Consider the following 19,473-nt stretch of genomic DNA (forward strand, 5'->3'; position numbering starts at 1 on the left):
CCGTTGGGCACCAGCCTACTCGGATACAATGCAAGTTGGGAAAGACGCAAGTTGGGAATGCATTTCGCACCTGTTTATGCAATACCTGTAGTGCCCGTTGTAGCCGTCTGTCTGTCTGTTTTATGCCCATATGGAGATTTCTGTATTTATCCATCTGTGTCCCTTTTATACCCATTTACAGTACTGGATTTTAAATTGGTCTCCATAGACGGCCATGTTACGCTTGTGACGCCCATAGTCAATGACCACCGCCCACCCGCAAGACAATTATAACAAATCACAGCAACAACAAAAAAAAGTTAATTGGATTTATTTTATTTTATAGAATACCGTAATTTTCGGACTATAAGCCGCGACTTTTTTCCCCCATTTTTGGACCCTGCGGCTTATATAACGGTGCGGCTAATCTATGGATTGTTACAGCTAACGGCCACTAGGCGACCTTCTAAATCTATGGATTTTACAGGTTACAGTCCACCACCTTTAACTCTATGGGCTCTCTGGCCGGTCCGCGCCCCCCACCTTTAAGCGGCGGGCTCCAGCAGGAAAAGCCGGGAACAGCTGCGTGCCAACAACAAAAACAAACGTGGAACCGAGAGTGGTACGAGAGACAGAACGAGAGCAAGACAGACATTACAGAGCGAGACAGTTTGTGCGAAGGAACTTCTCATGCACAAACAGTCATGGAAAACAAACGTAGAAATGCATATGATGCAGCTTTTAAGTTAAAGGCAGTCAATCTGGCAGTAAAAGAAGGAAATAGAGCTGCTGCACGTACCTTTGGCATCAATGAGTCAATGGTGAGACGTTGGATACGCCAGCGTGAAGAACTGTCTCAATGCAAAAAGTCAAAAAAAGCTTTCAGAGGTAATAAAAGCAGATGGCCCAAACTTGAAGACTTTCTTGAAGATTGGCTGAACACACAGAGAGCAGAAGGCCGAGGTGTTTCCACCGTGCAGATCCGACTGAAGGCCAAAACAGTCGCCACCGAAATGAAAATTGAACATTTTAGAGGCGGACCATCCTGGTGTTTCAGATTTATGAGACGAAAGGGACTGTCCGTCAGGGCGCGGACGACTGTGTGTCAGCAACTCCCTCCCGACTACCAGGAAAAAATAACAAACTTTGGCGAATTCACACAAAGAAAGATAGAGGAATATTCCATCGGACCGGACCAGATCATAAATATGGATGAAGTGCCTTTGACGTTTGACCTGCCTCTCACTAGGACTGTTAACAAGAAAGGTGAATCGTCCATCACGTTGAGAACCACTGGCCACGAGAGAACGAATTTCACTTGTGTCCTTGGCTGCACAGCATCTGGATTAAAGCTTCCGCCAATGGTGATTTTTAAGCGGATTACAATGCCAAAAGAAAAGATCCCGAACGGAATATCCTTTAAAGTCAACAAGAAAGGGTGGATGATGGAAAGCGTAATGAAGGAGTGGCTGAAAGAGTGCTACGTCAAGCGCCCTGGAGGATTCTTTCGCCAAAAAAAAGCGCTGCTTGTTTTGGACAGCATGAGGGCCCATATAACAGATTCTGTGAAAGCAGCCATCGAGAGCACAAACTCAATTGCAGCGGTGATTCCTGGGGGCACGACGAAGCACCTGCAGCCACTCGACATCAGTGTGAATCGTGCGTTCAAAGTGGCACTACGCGTTCAGTGGGAGACGTGGATGACTAGCGGCGATAAATCATTCGCCAAAACTGGTCGCATGCGAAAAGCAACTTTCGCTCAAGTCTGCGAGTGGATCCTGACAGCGTGGAGGAGTGTCAAAACATCCACGATCACCAACGGGTTCCGAAAGGCTGGACTGCTGCCGCTGCGTGATGAAGAGGAGGACGCCGCCACAGCTGAGGCCCTTCAGAGGCTGTTCGATTCCGACAGTGACGAAGTTGGTTTTGAGAGCAACAACGAAGGAGAGAGGAGAGTGGCTGACGAAGCCACCCTGAGCCTGTTCGTTTCCGACACTGAAGATGAGGACTTTGGTGGTTTTAGTACGCTGGAAGAAGACGAGGATGAGGATTAATGACTTGACTTTTCTGGTTACAGCCGTGTTACTGCACCTTAGCCTAAAAGATGAAGACGAGGATTAATGACTTTTCTGGTAGGCTGATTACCGTATATATTAAGCAGCCGTGTTACTGCACCTTTAGGCTTACGCTTACTAACACATTTAATTTAGCCATTGATATTGCCTCGTCAAGCGCTGTAAGCTTTGTTTTTTGTTATGGTACTACTGTAGGCTATAATGTAGATCAGTGGTTTTCAACCTTTTTCATGACAAGGACCCCTAAATTGATGTACATTACATTTGGCCGCTGACCCCCAATTGAAAATGTTTTGTGCCAGGGACCCCCGAAGCAAAGATATCAGTTAATTTTCGCTTTAAAAGATATAAATATTCAAAGATGTGCACACTTTTCCTAGGTTTTTCAAAAGTAGCAGATCTTCAAGCTCATAGCGCAGCACTCGGTGCCGTGCTATGAGCTTGCTATGAGCTTCAAAAATAGCAGATCTACAAGCTCATAGCAAGGCACTCGGTGCTGGGCTATGAGCTTGTAGATCTGCTATTTTTGAATAGCCAAAGCTAAGTGGTTAAACCCCTAGCACTCCCTCAAGGACCACTGGTGGTCCCCGTACCACGGGTTGAAAACCACTGCTGTAGATCACTGCCGGTACGTGCGCTGGGAGCGCACCGTTTAAGTTTGAAAGTTGAAAAGTTTGTGTGTCTGAAACGCTGTGATACAGTACAGTTTACACAGCACAGTACATGTTCTGTAGCTACTATTTCACTAAATGGTAACACTTGAATACGTTATGCAAATATGCAACTTGTTTGTTGAAATGTTAATAAATGGGGGCTTCCCCAAACAGCCATCTCTTTCCCGACAATCCCCTCTGTGCTCGAACCCTTACATATGGTAATTAAACATTAAAACACCCGCGTTATAGTCCAGTGCGGCTTATATATGTACACATCATTCAATTTAGATGCTGCGGCTTATATTCAGGTGCGCCTTATAGTCTGAAAATTACGGTACTCTGATTAACCACTTAAGCGCTGTTTCATCCTTCATCGTACAATGGTGTCTTGCAAAAAGAGCTTGTAGATTAACTCTTGCACCCATAACGGAATACGCAAACCGTGGCTGACGAGCATACAGTCATGTAAAGATGATGTCTTCCCTGTCGTTCAGACGTTACAGGTTCCTTGCACAGACCGGTTTTGTATGTTGGTGTTGGGGAGCCATTCAAAGCCAGGTCCTGGTCGACCTCCCATCCTGTGTGGTTGGCCGCATACTCCAGGAGTTTCCCGACTCCGATGGGAAGTTCCATCCGCCCCTCGACTGAAACGTGACACACGCCTGGTGATGACCTCCTATGAAGGGTCAAACTTTGCACACGGGTCCTCTGAGATTGGGATTTGATTGAGCATGTTTTTATCGTAATAGGCTCTTATGTACAGCAGCCATATTGGGAAGAAATTGGGCCTCTTCTTACTTCCTTCACAGGTGTTACCAATGATACTAATGAAGGCTCTGTTCCATGCTGGTCAGGGTGCTGATATTGTGCATGTTGGCTCACTAGAAACACAACATTTTGGTTCCCAAATGGCCCCTTATGGTGGGTGTGTAGGTTCCATTTGTACACTCTCAGAGTTATGGGGGTCCTTGAAAATAAGACAACCACTATGCCACACTAAATGGAACAGAGCCTTAATTTGTATCATTGATAACACCTGTGAAGGAAGTAAGGAAGGGGCCCAATTCATTCCCAATATGGCTGCTGTGCATAGAGCCTATTACTGTTGCTATAAAAGTGTACCATGACAACTGTACTACATATGTTATAGATTTGTGTGTTATAACTAAGAACACGCAAAGCATAGAATGATACTGGATGCCCTCTAATGATGAGGTTTTAGTGGTCATGATCACTGGGAATTTTTGTTCATTAGGAGTTTTCCATTTTCTGCACTCAAGGTAATTGAACCTGTAATGATAGACCGGCTGTATTGAAATGTATTGCAAATAGTTAGATTTTGTTATTCCATGTTATTTTTACATTCACAGCCTCATGTTTATATTCATTCAACATTGACCTTGTTGCTCTTGCGAGAACAATACCATGGAACTATACAGACATACTTGTTGGGTGTGCAGTCAGTGCCTGGAGCAGGTGTTCAAATAAAGACATACATAATGAGTAGAGGTCAAGCTAGTTTTGTAGTAAAATAGAAAAATGTCTGGAATTTATGAGGTAAACATTTGTTCATGTTTTACATCTGACACTAACATTTTAGCATAAATATAGTAAATATGAAAGTTTCATTTACAAATCAATTTGAAAAGAAACTTCAATATGATGTCTCTCTCTTATTAAAGATTCTAGCAGTGTTCTGGATAACTTGTGAGTTTATAAATTGACTTTTATGTCAGCCTGGTAACATGTGCATTACTGTCCAAGTGGCTAGATATTAAAAGCATGTATGAGTTAGTGAGTATATTGGTTACATCATCTGTTTATAGCTTGTTTTTGCAGCTGGATTTGCTAGTAATAAGATGGGGGGGGGAATTAAGGTGAAAAAATACAATTGGGTTCCAAAGCACTTCCTATTAGTGCCTGGGTAATTTTGGTGGGAGTGCAGGGATCAGACACCGGAAGACACAAACACATTATTTTACGTGAAATGGTTATTATGAAACATAAGGCAATGAAATGAATTATATCCATGACCCTTTTTCTTTAACTGAAAACGTTATCAGTATGACTTTAAGTAAAAGTGTCAAGGTAAGATAAAGCTTTATTATCCCCAAGGAGGCAGTTTGGTTTACAGCAGCAGTAAAAACAACGATGAAACAAGTACATTAATAGACATCCATAAACATTAATGACTGATACAGTGAACAATTCACGAAGAAGCGGAGAAGTCAAATTAAATTAAATGGGAAACATTGTGTGACCAAACAAATACTCCAATGCAATTTCCTGCACTACAACCAAGTTCTCTTGTAGTAAAAGTACAAAGTATTAGCAGCAAAATATAATTAAAATATTAAACTAAAAGTACTGGTTTGGTCCCTCTCATGGCATCATTTGATTATTAATACTGAAGCATCAGTGTGTAAGCAGCATGATACTGTTTTATTATGATTATGATTGCATTATTATTTATAGTGCAATTAATTATTACTAATGTATTTGCTTTAGGGACTCATGCAACATACTCCGGTACAGTAGGTGGCGGTACACCTAAAAGCAACAGTTGCAATGCAGATGTGCAAACCAGCGTTGCCATGTCCGCTCATTGTAAGCGAATTTGGGCTTCTGTCCTTATCTAAAGTTGCTTGTAATATTGGTAGTCGTGGGTTGTGTTTTTGGGGAATTATTCCTAAAGTGTAATTGCTTATTTATTATTATTATTATTATTATTTTAATTATTATTTAAACCTGTGTTTAGCAGATCTGCAAGCTCACAACGCATTTCCTTTCCTAGACCGCGTTGCTTACTTCTCTCGCAATACCTGGCAACACTGGTTCAAACATCGAGGTTCCGAAAAGACAACAAGACGACACGACGCGGAAGGAAGGAAAAAAAGAAGAAGCCATTGATACACAGTTATTATTATAAATGTACAACTAACGCGTGTCTCTCAGAGCGGTTTTATTGAAACCCAAACAAACCAGAGAAGAGAAGAGATGGAGGAGGACTTTGAGGCGCGCTACGCCACCGTCATGGACGGCATGCTGCGGAGCGCCGTGACGGAGACCACGCGTCTCTACGAGGCCATGGTGGAGGAGCTGCGGGCGGGCATCTGCATCATGAGACGCGAGAACGACGCCCTGCGGACCCGATGCACCAGAGGGACCAGAGGGACCGAAGCAGCTGCCGCTGGAGCTGCTGCTTCTGCTGCGGTTGCTGCAGCCCGGGCCCCGCCGAGGAGCACCGGGGACAGACAGGACGCCAGTGTGCAGTGTGGTCAGTCTTTTTTTTTTTTTTACTATTTTTGGTCTAAATCAGGGGGTCTTCAACAGGGGGTCCTCAGAGTTATGATTATGCATGCACTTCATGGTATCACAACACCTCCAAGGCCTTAAAAACAAGGCTCCAAACATCCCAAAACAAACTAGTAAGGCTACTTCTTGGCCTCAATCACAAAACGTAAGTTACGTATGTAACTATGGTTCTATGAATCCTGGATGACTGCCAGAGGCAGTGCTTAACACTGGATATATCCGTCTCACGCACGTGCAGTCAAGTAATTAATATCAACAAAGTCACAGCTGTGACATAATGACGGTGGGCGTGGAACGCAGTAGCCAGCGTACATAAGCCCACAGCCGTCATTAATGACTTCCCTGCGGAATCTTCTCGCGAGATTCCGAGTGACAGGGAACTCTGGCAGTCATCCAGGATTCATAGAACCATAGTTACATACGTAACTTACGTTCTATTTCATCCTTCCTGACTGCCAGAGGCAGTGCTTAACACTGGATGACTAGTATCAACAAAGTCACGAGGAATCTTACCTTGCCGGGAACGGCCTAGGGGACCCCCAGAACAGCGGTTGCAACCGCATTGGTTGCAGCCACATTGACCCTATAGAACCGGGCAAAGGTGCATGGTGCAGCCCACGTGGCTGCTGCACAAATTTCGCTCAGAGGAACTCCCCGTAGGGCCGCCCAGGAAGTGGAAACGCTCCTGGTGGAGTGGCCTCTGATATTATGAGGCGGTGGTAGGCCTCTTGATCTATATGCCTCCTCTATTGCCATGACAACCCATTTGGAAAGCCTCTGTTTGGACAGGGCATGCCCCTTTCTGTGCCCACCATAACAGACGAATAGGCTGTCCGAGCGACGGAACCCAGCAGTCACCTGTATGTAATGCCTCAAGGCCCTCACCGGGCAGAGCTGCCTTGCCAAAGCAGCCTCACCCTGCAGGCCTGAGGGGTCATAAGCCGCCAGTCGTATGACCTGGTTAGTATGGTCTGAAGCCAAGTTCTTGGGCAAAAACGAGGGGTTAGGCCAAAGCGCCACCCCCGTGCCATCAGAGTTCCAGCGTATGCACGCGTCACTCGTCGATAGGGCATGCAGTTCACTCACCCGCTTTGCCGATGCCATTGCAAGAAGAAAGGCCAATTTGGCTGAAGCCCACTTCAGTCCTGATCGTTCTAGGGGCTCGAAGGGGGGGAGACGAAGAGCCTCCAGGACCAGGGTTAAGTCCCATGAGGGGTGTTTCACGGCCCGCGGGGGGTTCCGCCGCTGGGCCCCACGAAGGAACCGGGTCACCAGAGTGTGGGACCCCACAGTCTGGTTGTCCACCCTACAGTGACTGGCCGAGATCGCGGCCACATAGACCTTCAGTGTTGACACTGATAGTCTCTTTTCCAATAGAGATTGCAAAAAACGCAATATCATCGGCACCGAGCAAGACTCAGGGACCTCTCGGTTCACCCCACACCATTCCGAGAATATTTTCCACCTGTTTGCATAGATTGCCCTGGTGGAGGGTGCTCTTGCGTCCAACACGGTCTGGATCACAGCCTGGTCGCACAGACTCAGGAGCGGGTCCGGCCCCTCAGGGGCCACACGCACAGTTGTAGGCGTTCCGGGCACGGATGCCAAATGCGGCCATCCAATTGGGACAGGAGATCCTCCCTGTTGGGGAGGTGCCATGGAGAGCTGCAACAAAGATTGTGCAGCGCCGAGAACCACGTCCTCCCCGGCCATGCCGGAGCAACCAGCAGGACTCTGTGGTTGTCTTGCTGGACCCTGTGTAGCGTCAATGCTATCAGCGGAAAAGGTGGGAAAGCGTAGAGGAGGTGATCTGGCCACGGGTGCGCTAGAGCATCCTGTCCTAACGGACTCGATGTCTCCGTCAGGGAGAACCAAAGAGGGCAGTGTGTTGTGGACTCTGAGGCAAACAGGTCCACCTCTGCAGCGCCGTATCTGCGCCAAATCTCCTCCACTACCTCCGGGTGGAGTCTCCACTCCCCCGAAGGAGGTTTCTGGCGTGACAGAAAATCCGCCACCACATTCTGTGGCCCTGGCAGATACATAGCCCTCAGGCTGGGAAAATGAGGGAAAGCCCACATGAGGAGTCGCCGTGCCACTTGTAACGACAGGGTCGACCTGGTGCCCCCCTGTCGGTTCACGTTGTAGACAGCTGACCTGCTGTCGGACCGCACGAGCACATGCCGGCCCTCCAACTGCGGTACGAAGTGTCGTAGCGCTAAAAATATAGCACGAAGCTCGAGCACATTTATGTGCTCCGTCATCTCTTGTCTCGTCCAGAGCCCCCTCACAGCCCTGTGTTGCCATACTGCCCCCCACCCGGAGGGAGAGGCATCCGTCACCACCACCTCGCGACGCGAGGGGATCGAACCCAAGGAGACACCTCTGGACAGATATGCCCTGTCTCTCCAGGGCTGTAGTGTGAGGAGGCAGCTGCCGGATACCCTGACTCTCCTGGACCCGTGGAACTTTGGGTCTAGATGTAGGCCATTGACCCAGATCTGGAATGGCCGCAAGCGTAGGAGGCCCAGTGGCACTACCGCAGTCACTGACGTCAGCATCCCTAACAGCCTGAGAAAAAGGCTGAATCTCAACTTCTTGTTCCCCCGAAACCAGAGAAGAAGCTGCAGGATGGCTTCCACCCGTTGAGGAGTGGGAGAGGCCAGCATTCGGCAGGAGTCCAGGGCCAAGCCGATAAATACAACCCTCTGGCTGGGAACAAGGCAGCTTTTTTTGTGGTTGACTGTGAGACCTAGTCGTGTCACATGACGTATTAGGGCCGCCGTATCCCGCCCCACCTGTTCCCTGGTTGGAGCACAGACCAACCAGTCGTCCAGGTATGGGAGGATTTGCATGCCCCGGCCCTGCATTGGGGCCAACGCAGCCCGCATGCATCTCGTAAATACCCGAGGGGCCAGGGAAATCCCGAACGGGAGCACCCTGAATTGGTAGGCCCTGCCTTCGAACGCGAAGCGCAGGTACTGCCTGTGATGCGGGGCTATAGGGACGTGAAAGTATGCGTCTTTTAAATCGATTGAAGTGAACCAACTGTGCACTTTGACCGTTTGGAGCACATCCGCTGTCTTCAACATGTGGAAGGGCAACACCTTCAGGTAGGCGTTGAGCCCCCGTAAGTCCAGTATAGGGCGAAAACCTCCGTCTTTTTTTGTAACCAAAAAATACATTGAGTAAAACCCACCTTGCCGTGTATGTAGATCTAGTTCCTCGATGGCATTCTTCTCCAGGAGGGTGGCCACCTCCTGTCTGAGTGCCTCGGATTTGGTGGGATCGTTGACGATGGTCATCCTGATCCCGCTGTAAGTGGGGGGCCGGCGGCGGAACTGGATACTGTACCCTTGGGAGAGCGTGGCCACCACCCAAGGGTCTGAAGCGCAGCTTTCCCAGTAGCTGAGCTGCTGCTGGGAGAAGCGTCCCACCGCCGGCCCCATGCGTTCATTGCCTACCCCTCTGGCCCCTTGAGGGGCGAAACCCAGACCCTCGAGCCCTCTGCGTTTGAGGTGCCGGACGTGGAGGGCCTGGGCGAGTAGGGGCGCGGCGACGCTGGTCGGGCTGCTCGAAGGTCGAGGACCTCGGGTAGCTGTCCTGCCGCGGCTGTGGCCGGGGGCGACCGGTGCCATAACCTGGCGCAGGCCGTTGCCTCACTGCAGGGGAAGGCCCCTGAAGGCTGGCATACTGCTGCCGTGTCTGGTTGGCCTGGAGGCTACGCTCCAAGGCCTGCTGTCCTGCAGGGCCAAACAGCTGCCCCGGGACCACGGGGAGTGCACGGAGTACCCTCCGGCATGGCTCCGACAGTGGGGACTGAGCCAGCCACACCTGTCGGCGCGTCAGAGTCAGCGTTGACAGTAATCTGCCAAGCTCCGTTGTCATGTAGGCGAACGCTTCCAGAGAAGCGTCGCTCAGGCTCTGGACGGAAGCGTCCATGCCTGGGTTAGTGTCTGCGGCAGACGTAGCCTCCGCGCCTGAGGGAGCCGCCGTGCCCAGGGGCTGCAGAGACTGGGACAAGGCCAGCAAGATATGTGACAGAGAGTTGCCTATGCGGCCGACACGGGCCGCTGCGTCGTAGCTCTTGACCAGCAGGTCATCTGTGATGCGGCACTGGGGCCTGGGGCAACGGGAAACCGGCCGCAGGACCTCATCGGGTGAGCATATCAGGGAGGCGATGGATGGCTCCACTGATGGCATGCTGCCCAACCCGTACCTGTCCGCATCCCGCATAGACGCCAAGGCCCTAGCGTCGGAGACCCGATGGGTCTGGGACTTGGGGTCTTCCCAGCACCTGTGGAGCTCCTGAATGTACTGCTCTGCGGGAGGTACAGTGAAGGCAGCCTGAGGTGGAGCGCGTCTAAAGAAAACGTTTGCAGGCCTTGCTGCTGCCGGGGCCTCGTCCTGGCCCAGGCGTGCCAGCGCCATCCGGATCACAGGCTTGATTGAAGCCGAGGCAGGCCCCGAGCCCGCTCTAGACTCACTTCCCGACCGTTGAGAGCCGGGGTATGAGGTGTGGGTGGCCTCTTCTGCCTCCTCTGGACCATCATTGAAGTCGGTACAGGAGGCCATTGTCGACAGTGAATCAACCTCCCACCCTGGGGCAGGGGCGGCTGCCGGTGGACTGCCGGCCCGGGGAACAGGCCTGTCCGGTTGGATATTAAGGAGCAGCTCCTTCAACTCCTCAAACTGGGATGCCAAGGTGTCTACCTTGGTAGCCAGATGGTCCTTCTTCCTCTCCTTGCTGTGCGGGGCATGACGGTGCGGAGACCCTTTCCGCCGCCTGCCTGCCTGTGGAGGGACACCAGATGGGGGCATCCGGTCCTCTGGCTGCTGCCCCTCCACTTCAGCCAGTCTGGCCAGCTTCAGATCATGCGGCATGAAACTGCAGTTTGTGCACTGCTCCTCTGTCAGCCCCTGCCTTAGGTGTGCTACACCCAGGCACCTGTGGCATTCGTCATGGCCATCGTCGGGCAACAAAGGCACCGCGCAGGCGCGGCACGCATGTGCCATGGCCAGTATATAACGGAGCGAAAACACTCCGGAAGGAAAAACAAAAAACACCCACTAAGCGTGCACGCTTTGGGAACTTCAACTCAGTTACTGTGGAGCGAAAGCACCCCTAGTAACAAACAAAAAACACCCAAAAATGGGAAAGAGCTATAAAGCTGAAATAAGTATTATAACACGATCAACTATAGGGAGACAGTTATAATTTCAACTCAAAAGAAAACACCGTAAAGAGCGGAAACACTCAACAGGTAATCAAAAATTCTTAAATCTGCAACATAGGCTGTTCAGTTTACTGAAACATGCAATTCAACAGAAAATGCAAATTAAATATATATATATGGCGTCTTTCCAACTTAAATAATAAAGAGACAGAGACCGAAAACAGACTCTGATTACTATACCAACCTGTGCGTTTCCCACAGCGTGGCCGCGCAAACACTGCTCTGCTGGGGAGCTATGTTGGTCTTCGGAAAGAACAGAAAATAGCGAGCCTTAATCGCAGCCCTTGGAGGACGCGACACGCGAAGCTCCAACCTACTGTAGGTTACAGGGCTCCCTGCGAAAAAGACGATGGTTTAGTAGTTTGTTTTTTAGAACCTCAAACCTGCAACGCGTAGCTTGCGAGAAGATCAAAGGGAAGTCATTAATGACGGCTGTGGGCTTATGTACGCTGGCTACTGCGTTCCACGCCCACCGTCATTATGTCACAGCTGTGACTTTGTTGATATTAATTACTCGACTGCACGTGCGTGAGACGGATATATCCAGTGTTAAGCACTGCCTCTGGCAGTCAGGAAGGATGAAATAGAACCCATCTAACCCCTGCTCATTTTGCTAGGATTGGATGGCTTAGGGTTGAGGACAGAGTACAGCAACTTGCTATGGGCCTGGTCTTCAAGATACACCACAACATTGGGATCCCCCTGTATTTGTCAAAATACTTCCAAAACGTTAATGAAGTCCATGATCATAACACCAGAGGCAGCTCCACGAATCATGTTCAACCCAGATTTGGCTCAACAAAGGGAATGAACTCGTTCTCATGCTATATTCATCAAAAATGTGGAATGCCCTACCAAAAGGAGTGTAAAACCCTACTCACTTTCAAAACTGCCCTAAACATACACCTTCAGGAGGCTGCAATTCGAAAATGGCCCCTGTCTAAGTCTTAACCTACCCCCCCCTCCCCTTTTTTTAGCCGCATGCTGAAAGCATAGCGGCTCTATATTCAGTCTGACTCTGACCCGACACATTTCCGACATGTATTAGACACTTTTTTTGCGTGATTGGCTGTCGTTTAAGCCAATGGGATACTTTCCCATACTCTGCACGGGCGCCCTCGTCCTCCCAAGCTATGGGACTAGACACGCCTCTCTCAGTGGATTCGTCTGAGCGCTAGCCGAATTTGGCTAATAGTTAGCTTGTATGCTTGTATGATGTTACTAACTGTTTTTAGCCAAACGCGGTAATGTCCACTCTCCATTAGTTCTCGACGCAAGTTGCGTTATTAATCCCGTAATTTTCATGTATTGTACATCCCAAAATCAAATGTATTAACCATGTGAGAGAGAGTAAAAAAAAAAGCGATTCTGGGCGAGGTAAACAGAACACTCGCCCCAAAACACACTCACCCCCATTCATTTCGCGGCCAGAGGCCGCCGGATTAGACCCGGGCGAGTGTGTTTGGGGACGAGCGTTCTTGTAATCCATTGCCGCATATGTAGCCATGGTTCACATTCATGTTTCAGGGCTACTGCCTACCGCATGATGCATCCATATCAAGGGCCCTTTTAATACAAAAACCCACGGCAATTTCGGTCTACAGTACACCAGCCTTCAACAATAGTGTACATTCAGTGGTCAGGTTCGTTCAGAAATCAATTGAAGAACGCAGGAGCAAGTTTTCCATATATAGCAAGCCACGCGCGAGAACGTGCATACACGCAGTACACTACACATGTGTCGTTGTTAGGGTTGCCAACCGTCCCGTAAAATACGGAATCGTCCCGTAATTGAAAACTAAAAGACGCGTTCCGTATTGAACTGATACGGGACGCACTTTGTCCCGTATTTAAGGTCGGGAATCAATTTGTTTTTTATTTGCATGACAGGGCGATTTATGAGCTGCCCTGTCTCTCTGCTGTGTGTGTGTTACTGGGAGAGTGGGAGCGCACTCGCAGTGAGTCAGTGTTGCCAAGTATAGTGAGAGAAATGAGCCAGGCGACCTACAAAAACAGGGCAAAAACAAGGAAAAAACAAGGCAGAATTTGTCCACAAGTTGCAGGAAATAAGCAGACTTGGCACCGCTGGCTATAATGCCATTGTCTGGGAGTGTGCTCAGCAGCTCATTGGCTCATTACTCAAAACACGACCAATGACAATAGCGCTTTCACGTTGCTAAGATACCTTCTGTGCGAGCCGGAGCTGTGCCTTGTAGACAGCGTCAGTGGAGATGTTTGGAGCAAAGCAAACTGTAAACTTTTTAAAGTAGCCTATGTCGGCGTATGTTTTCTGTGGTCCATGGTGGATTGGCTGACATCAGACAAACAGCATGCCTCAGGAGAACAACATACCAAAAATATAAGAACCCAAGCACAAGTGTCACAGTTCTTCATGAATGAAACATCTCCTGAGATCGATTCTGTATGGGATATTACATATTATTTATCTATCTATCTATCTAGTATTTCTATTTACCTGCCCTGGCAGCCTACATATTGGCTGCTGATGTGGGCATAGTCTAGGCTATTTCAGTAGACTAATATGGTTGATTGTTTATTAATGTTGTGTTTTTAAAGTCTAATAAATAAACATGTATTTAATATATATTAATCAATATAATTAAATAGTGTGCCCGTTTAAAGAATAACTCTTATATATATTAATCAATATCATTAAGACTCGCTCGAGAGAGGCAGAGAAATGCAGACGATGCATCTCATTGCACAGAGGTGCGTGAGCAAGATAAGGATTTAACTTCATTTTAATCAGCACAGTGTAAGCACAGTGTTTCAAGTTAATGTCCGCTGCCGTCAGCGCCATCTTCATAATAGATAAATATATATTCAGAACAGAATAATAATATTAAAAATATTTAATAAAACAAAAAATCGAAAATCTTCTTTTCTTTTTTTTTCGGGTTTTGGGCCTAACATGATGGCAATAGTCGGGTTCGGGCCGAGCCCCGGGCCGGCCCAGTCGGGCCCAGTTAGGGCCGAGCCTTAATTTTCAGGCCCGTTGAGAACTCTATAAATGATTAGTAGCCTTAAAGCTACTATTTGAATACTATTATTATTTTGCCTATACTGTGTGGCTCGCTGTGCATCACTCTGATTGCATCTTTCATTCATTCTGCAACGTGTTAATTGTCCATCACCTGACAACCATTAGCTGTCTTTTGTCATCTTCATTTCTTTATAGTTAAATGTTGTGTTGTTGACAAGATTGGGGCCAAAAAAGCCTGGCGCATGCGGCTTTATTATGACTTGTCATTCTTGTTTCTTCTCTTGTACATATTTTTCACTCTTCATACCAGTAACCTGTAAGCTGATTGTATGACATTCTATAGTAGTGTGTATATCTGTCTGTATCTTATATGTTATCATGATTTGTGTGCATGGGGATCTCATCTTAAACAAGCTCAGTGCTTAATGAGTCTTCCAGTTTAGTAGACCTCATATTGTGAATTTGTACTTCCATGTACTGTTGTTCTCATGTCTTACTAAATAAAGTAAATCAATCAATCAAGGGGGGGGGGGGGGGGGCGCCAAATCTTTGTGTGATAGGATTTTTCTTTTTTACGTTAACCACTTGAACCCTAGCATCCCTATTCTGGTGAGAAGAGAACCTTAGCCAAAAATAGCCGATCTACAAACTCACAAAGCCTTGCGCTGCGAGGCGTTGTGAGCTTGTAGATCTGCTAAATACTATTGTAGTTGTGTCTTCCGGTGTCTGACCCCTGCATTCCCACCAAAATTACCCAGGCACTAACGGGAAGTGCTTTGGAACCCAAATTGTGTTCTTTTTTTTAGCCCTTTATCCCCCTCCCCCCTCTCTCTCTGTATAATCTTATTACTAGCAAATCCAGCAGCAAAAACAAGCTATAAAATAATAGTTTTTTTTATAGCTTGTCCATCTCAGTGGTTTTCAAAGTGGGGTCCGCTGAGCCCCCAGGCCAGGGGTCCTTGAGGGGGTTCCAGGGGGGATGCCCGGGGAAATGAATTGCTATAGCATCACAAATCCGTTTAACCACTCTGACCCCTACATAGACATTGGCTATTTGAATAATTGTGATCATCAAATATTTGGGATCAGGCGATTATGTAATAATTGTGACAGTCCCCTGTTCTTGTTGTCTTTTAGACCTCATTCCTGTGGGAGTCTTGCTGATGGGTCAATATTACAACCCCCTAGAGGACGACCAGCAGCCCGGGACACATGGAGATGGAAGTTATCTGTTGGTAAGAGAGCCTGACCTATGACAATTTTTGGGTCAGATTTTGCAGAATCTTTGACCGCTGGTTCCCAAACACTGGGTCGGGGCTCATTTGTGGGTTGTGATTACATATCCTTCTATTTTTTTGTTTCCCCCCCATTTAGTTTTTTAGTATTATTTCAAAACATATTTTTAAAACATTCTCCAAATAAAATAATGTTTTCTTGATGTAAATACAACTTCAAAATGTTTTCTATATAATTTATTGGATTAATGAAAATACATTCCCTAAAGTATTAGAAAAAATATATAAGTAGTGAAGAAAAAGCAATGTAAAAATGCAACATCTCATATTTAATTCGTTTTTAATTAGAAAATTCAAAAATAGCTGTTCTACAAGCTAACATTTGTGAGCTTGTAGATCAGCTATTTTCATTTGATACATGGCGGGTATCCAGGACTTACAGATGGATATATTTTTCAGTTTTCTTTTGTACTTTGCCTTTTTGGCATGGGATTGTGAAACCTTTTTCTTCTGTTTGTCTAGATGAAGAAGGAGGGTGATGAGCCAACTCTGATCGGTGGAAAAGGTGAAGAACATACAATGTTTATTATTAAAATATAATGTTTATTTACCACTTAAACCCTATAACCTGTTGACCGGGGTCCCCCAGGGATCTATCCATGGCCCCCTCACTTAGTCCCGTGCCTCTGAAACCTTTGTGTGAACCCCCGCAATGCATAGCAAGCTTGTAGATCTGCTATTTGATGAATGTGCAGCTATTTTCACAGAATGTGTGCCTATTATATGACATGCTCAGAATAGGAACGCTACAGTTTAAGAGGTAAAATAAAACTCTTTTATGGCCAATTATAATTAGCAATTTCTGCATCTAGCAGACACTCTGACACTTATACAGAGCGACTTACAAGTGCAAGATTGGAATAAACACTGAAGCATGAACTCTCAACGAACAACAAGGTAAATAGTCACATAGGTAGAATGCAGAGAGAACAATGTAGTGCCTAAAAGGAACTAGCATTGGATACCAGGTAAACACTGACCCCAGCATCTGTCTCTTGACAGTCCATCTAAATAACATTGGTCAACAAGAAACAATTAAGTAAAAAAAACATAAGAACAAGACACCAAGATATCTGTCGTTTGCCGTTCTAATTATGAACGATGACTAAATTTAAACGGCACACAAATTGTAACACTTTCATATTGAATGAATCAATCCTGATAAATTGTTGTTTGGATTAAAACCATGTCTTAACATGTACGTATCTCCAATCTTCCCTGTTATGTTACCATCAAAGTACCCCCCACAGAGCATATTGAAGGGCACAGTGACTCGAGTTGTGAAGGAGGAGCCCAGAGCCAGCTTTTAGCAGTCATCACACCTCCACCTCCATTGGAGAAGATGGCGCAACAGTCTGACATTACGCGTCAGATATCAGTAACATCAGAGTCCTCTGAAACAGAGGCAGATGTGTTAATACTGGATCAAGACGTTCAACATCATAATGAGATGTCGGTAAAGGAACAATATGACATTGCTTTTAAACCATCGAAGACGATAGCCTCTCTGTCAGAGGGAGCCGCCCTCACGGAGGAGAATCCTTCTGCTGCTACAGAATTGCAAAGAAGGCAACCAAAGAATGCACAAGGGGTTCATAGTTCCCCTTCAGTTCTACCAGTTCAAGCAAAGAATGCTCAAATTGCTGTGTCTGAGGCAGCAACAGGAAACCAGTTACCGGCAGTTACCTCAAACTGTGCATCCACTCAAACCTGTTCTAGTTCGAAAAAGACAATTTCATCCATCCTCGCGGAAACCAAAGTGCCACCAAGTGTAATACCTGTTTTTCAACAGAAGCGGTCTGCAGTAGTCAGATTGACTAGACTATCATTGTCTGCATTAACACAAGAAGTTTCACCAGTTATGAATATTACAGTTTGTAACATTAAAGAAGAATTTGAACCAATTCCCCTGACACCAGCTGTTGTCCAGGAGACAGAAACAGAAGACGTCAAACCGATTTTATCCAAAATCCGATTTCTTAGCAGAGCTAAGAAAGTTAGATTAGTTCGAGATCGTAGGACCCCTACAAAGACGTCTAATGAATCATCTTCTAGCTCTTGCCCTAACAAGACCTCTAGTGAACCCATTCCTGAAAAGTACAAATCACCTATACGTGGTTTTAGACCTAAACAGCCTATTGATAAAACCTCTTCTGTCAGTCCTAGAAGGTCTAGAAGTGTAAGTAAAATTGTTGCTAGCCATACGAAGCTAGAATTCACTCAAGATGGCTGTGAAAATAGTCGTAATGAGCCCACTCAGGTTCATGCTAAAAGACCCAGATTAAGTCAAGATGTTGTCAGCCCCAAAAGGTGTAGACTCCCCACAACTCCAAAACTACCTTCCAGTCGCACCAGCCGACCTTTGACTAAATCATTGAATTTATTGGCCTCTACCCCACCGAATCGGCCTCAGATCCGAACACCCACATCTGGCCTTTCCTCTCACAACACCGGTGTCCAATCCATACCAGACCGAGCACCGACAATCGTTTCACCGCTACAGCCATTAGCAGTCATCGGTAGGCGGCTGCTCCGGCACCAGTGTGGGGTGTGTGGTCGTGTCTTCAGCAGCCCAGCTGCCTTGGAGACCCACGTCAGCCAGCACACTGTCAACCATCCTTTCACCTGCCTGCTCTGTGGGAAAACTTTTACAAATGCCAGGAGCCTCCACCGGCACGTCCAGGTGCACCGCAACGGAAAGGCCTACGTCTGCAACGAATGTGGCAAGGGCTTTGCCTTACGCTTTGCCCTCACCAGACACTTCAACATGGTGCATGAGAGAGTGAAGCCCTTTGCGTGTCAGATATGCAATAAAGACTTCTTCTCTAAAGTCGAGATGGAGTCCCACTTAAGAGTCCACACGGGGGAGAAGCCATTCGAGTGCAACCTTTGCGAGAAGAAATTCACCAGGAGAATGGACCTCAATGTGCATCTGAGGTGGCACAACGGGGAGAAGAGGTACTGGTGCTCTTATTGTGAGAGAGGTTTTCTTGATGCGAACAATTTAAAAAGGCACACGTACACTCACACAGGAGAGAAGCCACACCAATGCCCTCATTGCCCCAATAAATTCACACAGTCCGCTAACCTCAAGAAACACCTGAAATGTATACACAAACTAAAAGCCTGAGTTAGAAACTTGTCGTGCGTGGGTGTCGCACACCAGAAATAGCTGATCTACAAGCTCACAGCGTGGCACGGTGTAAGCTTGTAGATCAGCTATTTTGGTGAGTGACACCAACTATGTATAAATGTTCCACACAAGTAATGGCTGTTTGATAATCAGAATTATAGACTGTTTGAATTCTGATTTAAGCACATTAGTTAAAAGTAAATGAAAACATTATGTATGTTGTTTAGCTTGGCCACTGTCAGTACTCAGTACGGACATTGTGTCTGTTTTTATTATTTCCTTTTGCCTTTTTGTATTTTTTTTACATTTACTTCTATTTGAAAAAATCTGAAAGCATATACTCTAAATGTCTTAGCTTCAACAGGGGGTTGGCACATTGTCTAAGGTCTACTATGTTATGTACTTTTGTATTAGGTTCTGTGTCACATTGATAATTGGTTCCTATTGACCAGAATGATTAACCTGACGCTACCAGATCCAAGAAGCTTGCTCCACACATTGGCCCTCATTTATCAACGCAGCGTATAAACCGGCGTATATTTTTCCATATATTCGGCCGTACACCAACGTCGAAGTCACATTTATCAACGCATCCTACACAGCTGATCCGAGCTTACACTTGGTCCCAGCGTTGATAAATGTCACGGCTGAAACGAGCGTCATTTAAATAACACGCCCTTAAAATATTCTCAAAACGCCCCGATTTTACGACATGAAGACGAACCAGAATACGACCAAAGACATGAAAAGCCAATAAGAAACAGTCGCCCGTTCCCCCCCCC

At 46.8% G+C, this 19,473-nt stretch overlaps 2 protein-coding genes across 3 annotated transcripts in view; both read left to right on the plus strand.

Moving 5' to 3' along the window:
- The window catches only part of LOC311039797 (uncharacterized protein), an 8,921-nt gene extending 5,593 nt beyond the window's left edge, over window positions 1-3,328 (plus strand). Inside the window, exons 11-12 of the mRNA XM_084049781.1 lie at window positions 467-2,111; window positions 3,205-3,328. Of these exons, the coding sequence (XP_083905907.1) occupies window positions 467-2,033 (1,567 nt within the window). The 3' untranslated portion in view covers window positions 2,034-2,111; window positions 3,205-3,328. The remainder of the gene's footprint in view (window positions 1-466; window positions 2,112-3,204) is intronic.
- Window positions 3,329-5,593: 2,265 nt separating this feature from the next.
- LOC311039946 (uncharacterized protein) lies at window positions 5,594-19,437 on the plus strand. Of its 2 annotated transcripts, XM_084049980.1 has the most exons (5): window positions 5,594-5,987; window positions 15,401-15,498; window positions 16,021-16,063; window positions 16,797-17,563; window positions 17,693-19,437. In XM_084049980.1, exons 1-5 carry the CDS (start codon window positions 5,708-5,710, stop codon window positions 18,686-18,688), a joined length of 2,184 nt encoding a protein of 727 aa, XP_083906106.1. In that variant the 5' UTR covers window positions 5,594-5,707; the 3' UTR covers window positions 18,689-19,437. The 2 variants fall into 2 exon arrangements, with proteins under 2 accessions (XP_083906106.1, XP_083906105.1); XM_084049979.1 differs by having other exon boundaries at window positions 16,797-19,437.
- The last annotated feature ends 36 nt before the right edge of the window (window positions 19,438-19,473 follow it).

This window comes from Gymnoscopelus microlampas (genome assembly GCF_963454915.1).
Source record: "Gymnoscopelus microlampas genome assembly, chromosome: 23".
Taxonomy (NCBI): domain Eukaryota; kingdom Metazoa; phylum Chordata; class Actinopteri; order Myctophiformes; family Myctophidae; genus Gymnoscopelus; species Gymnoscopelus microlampas.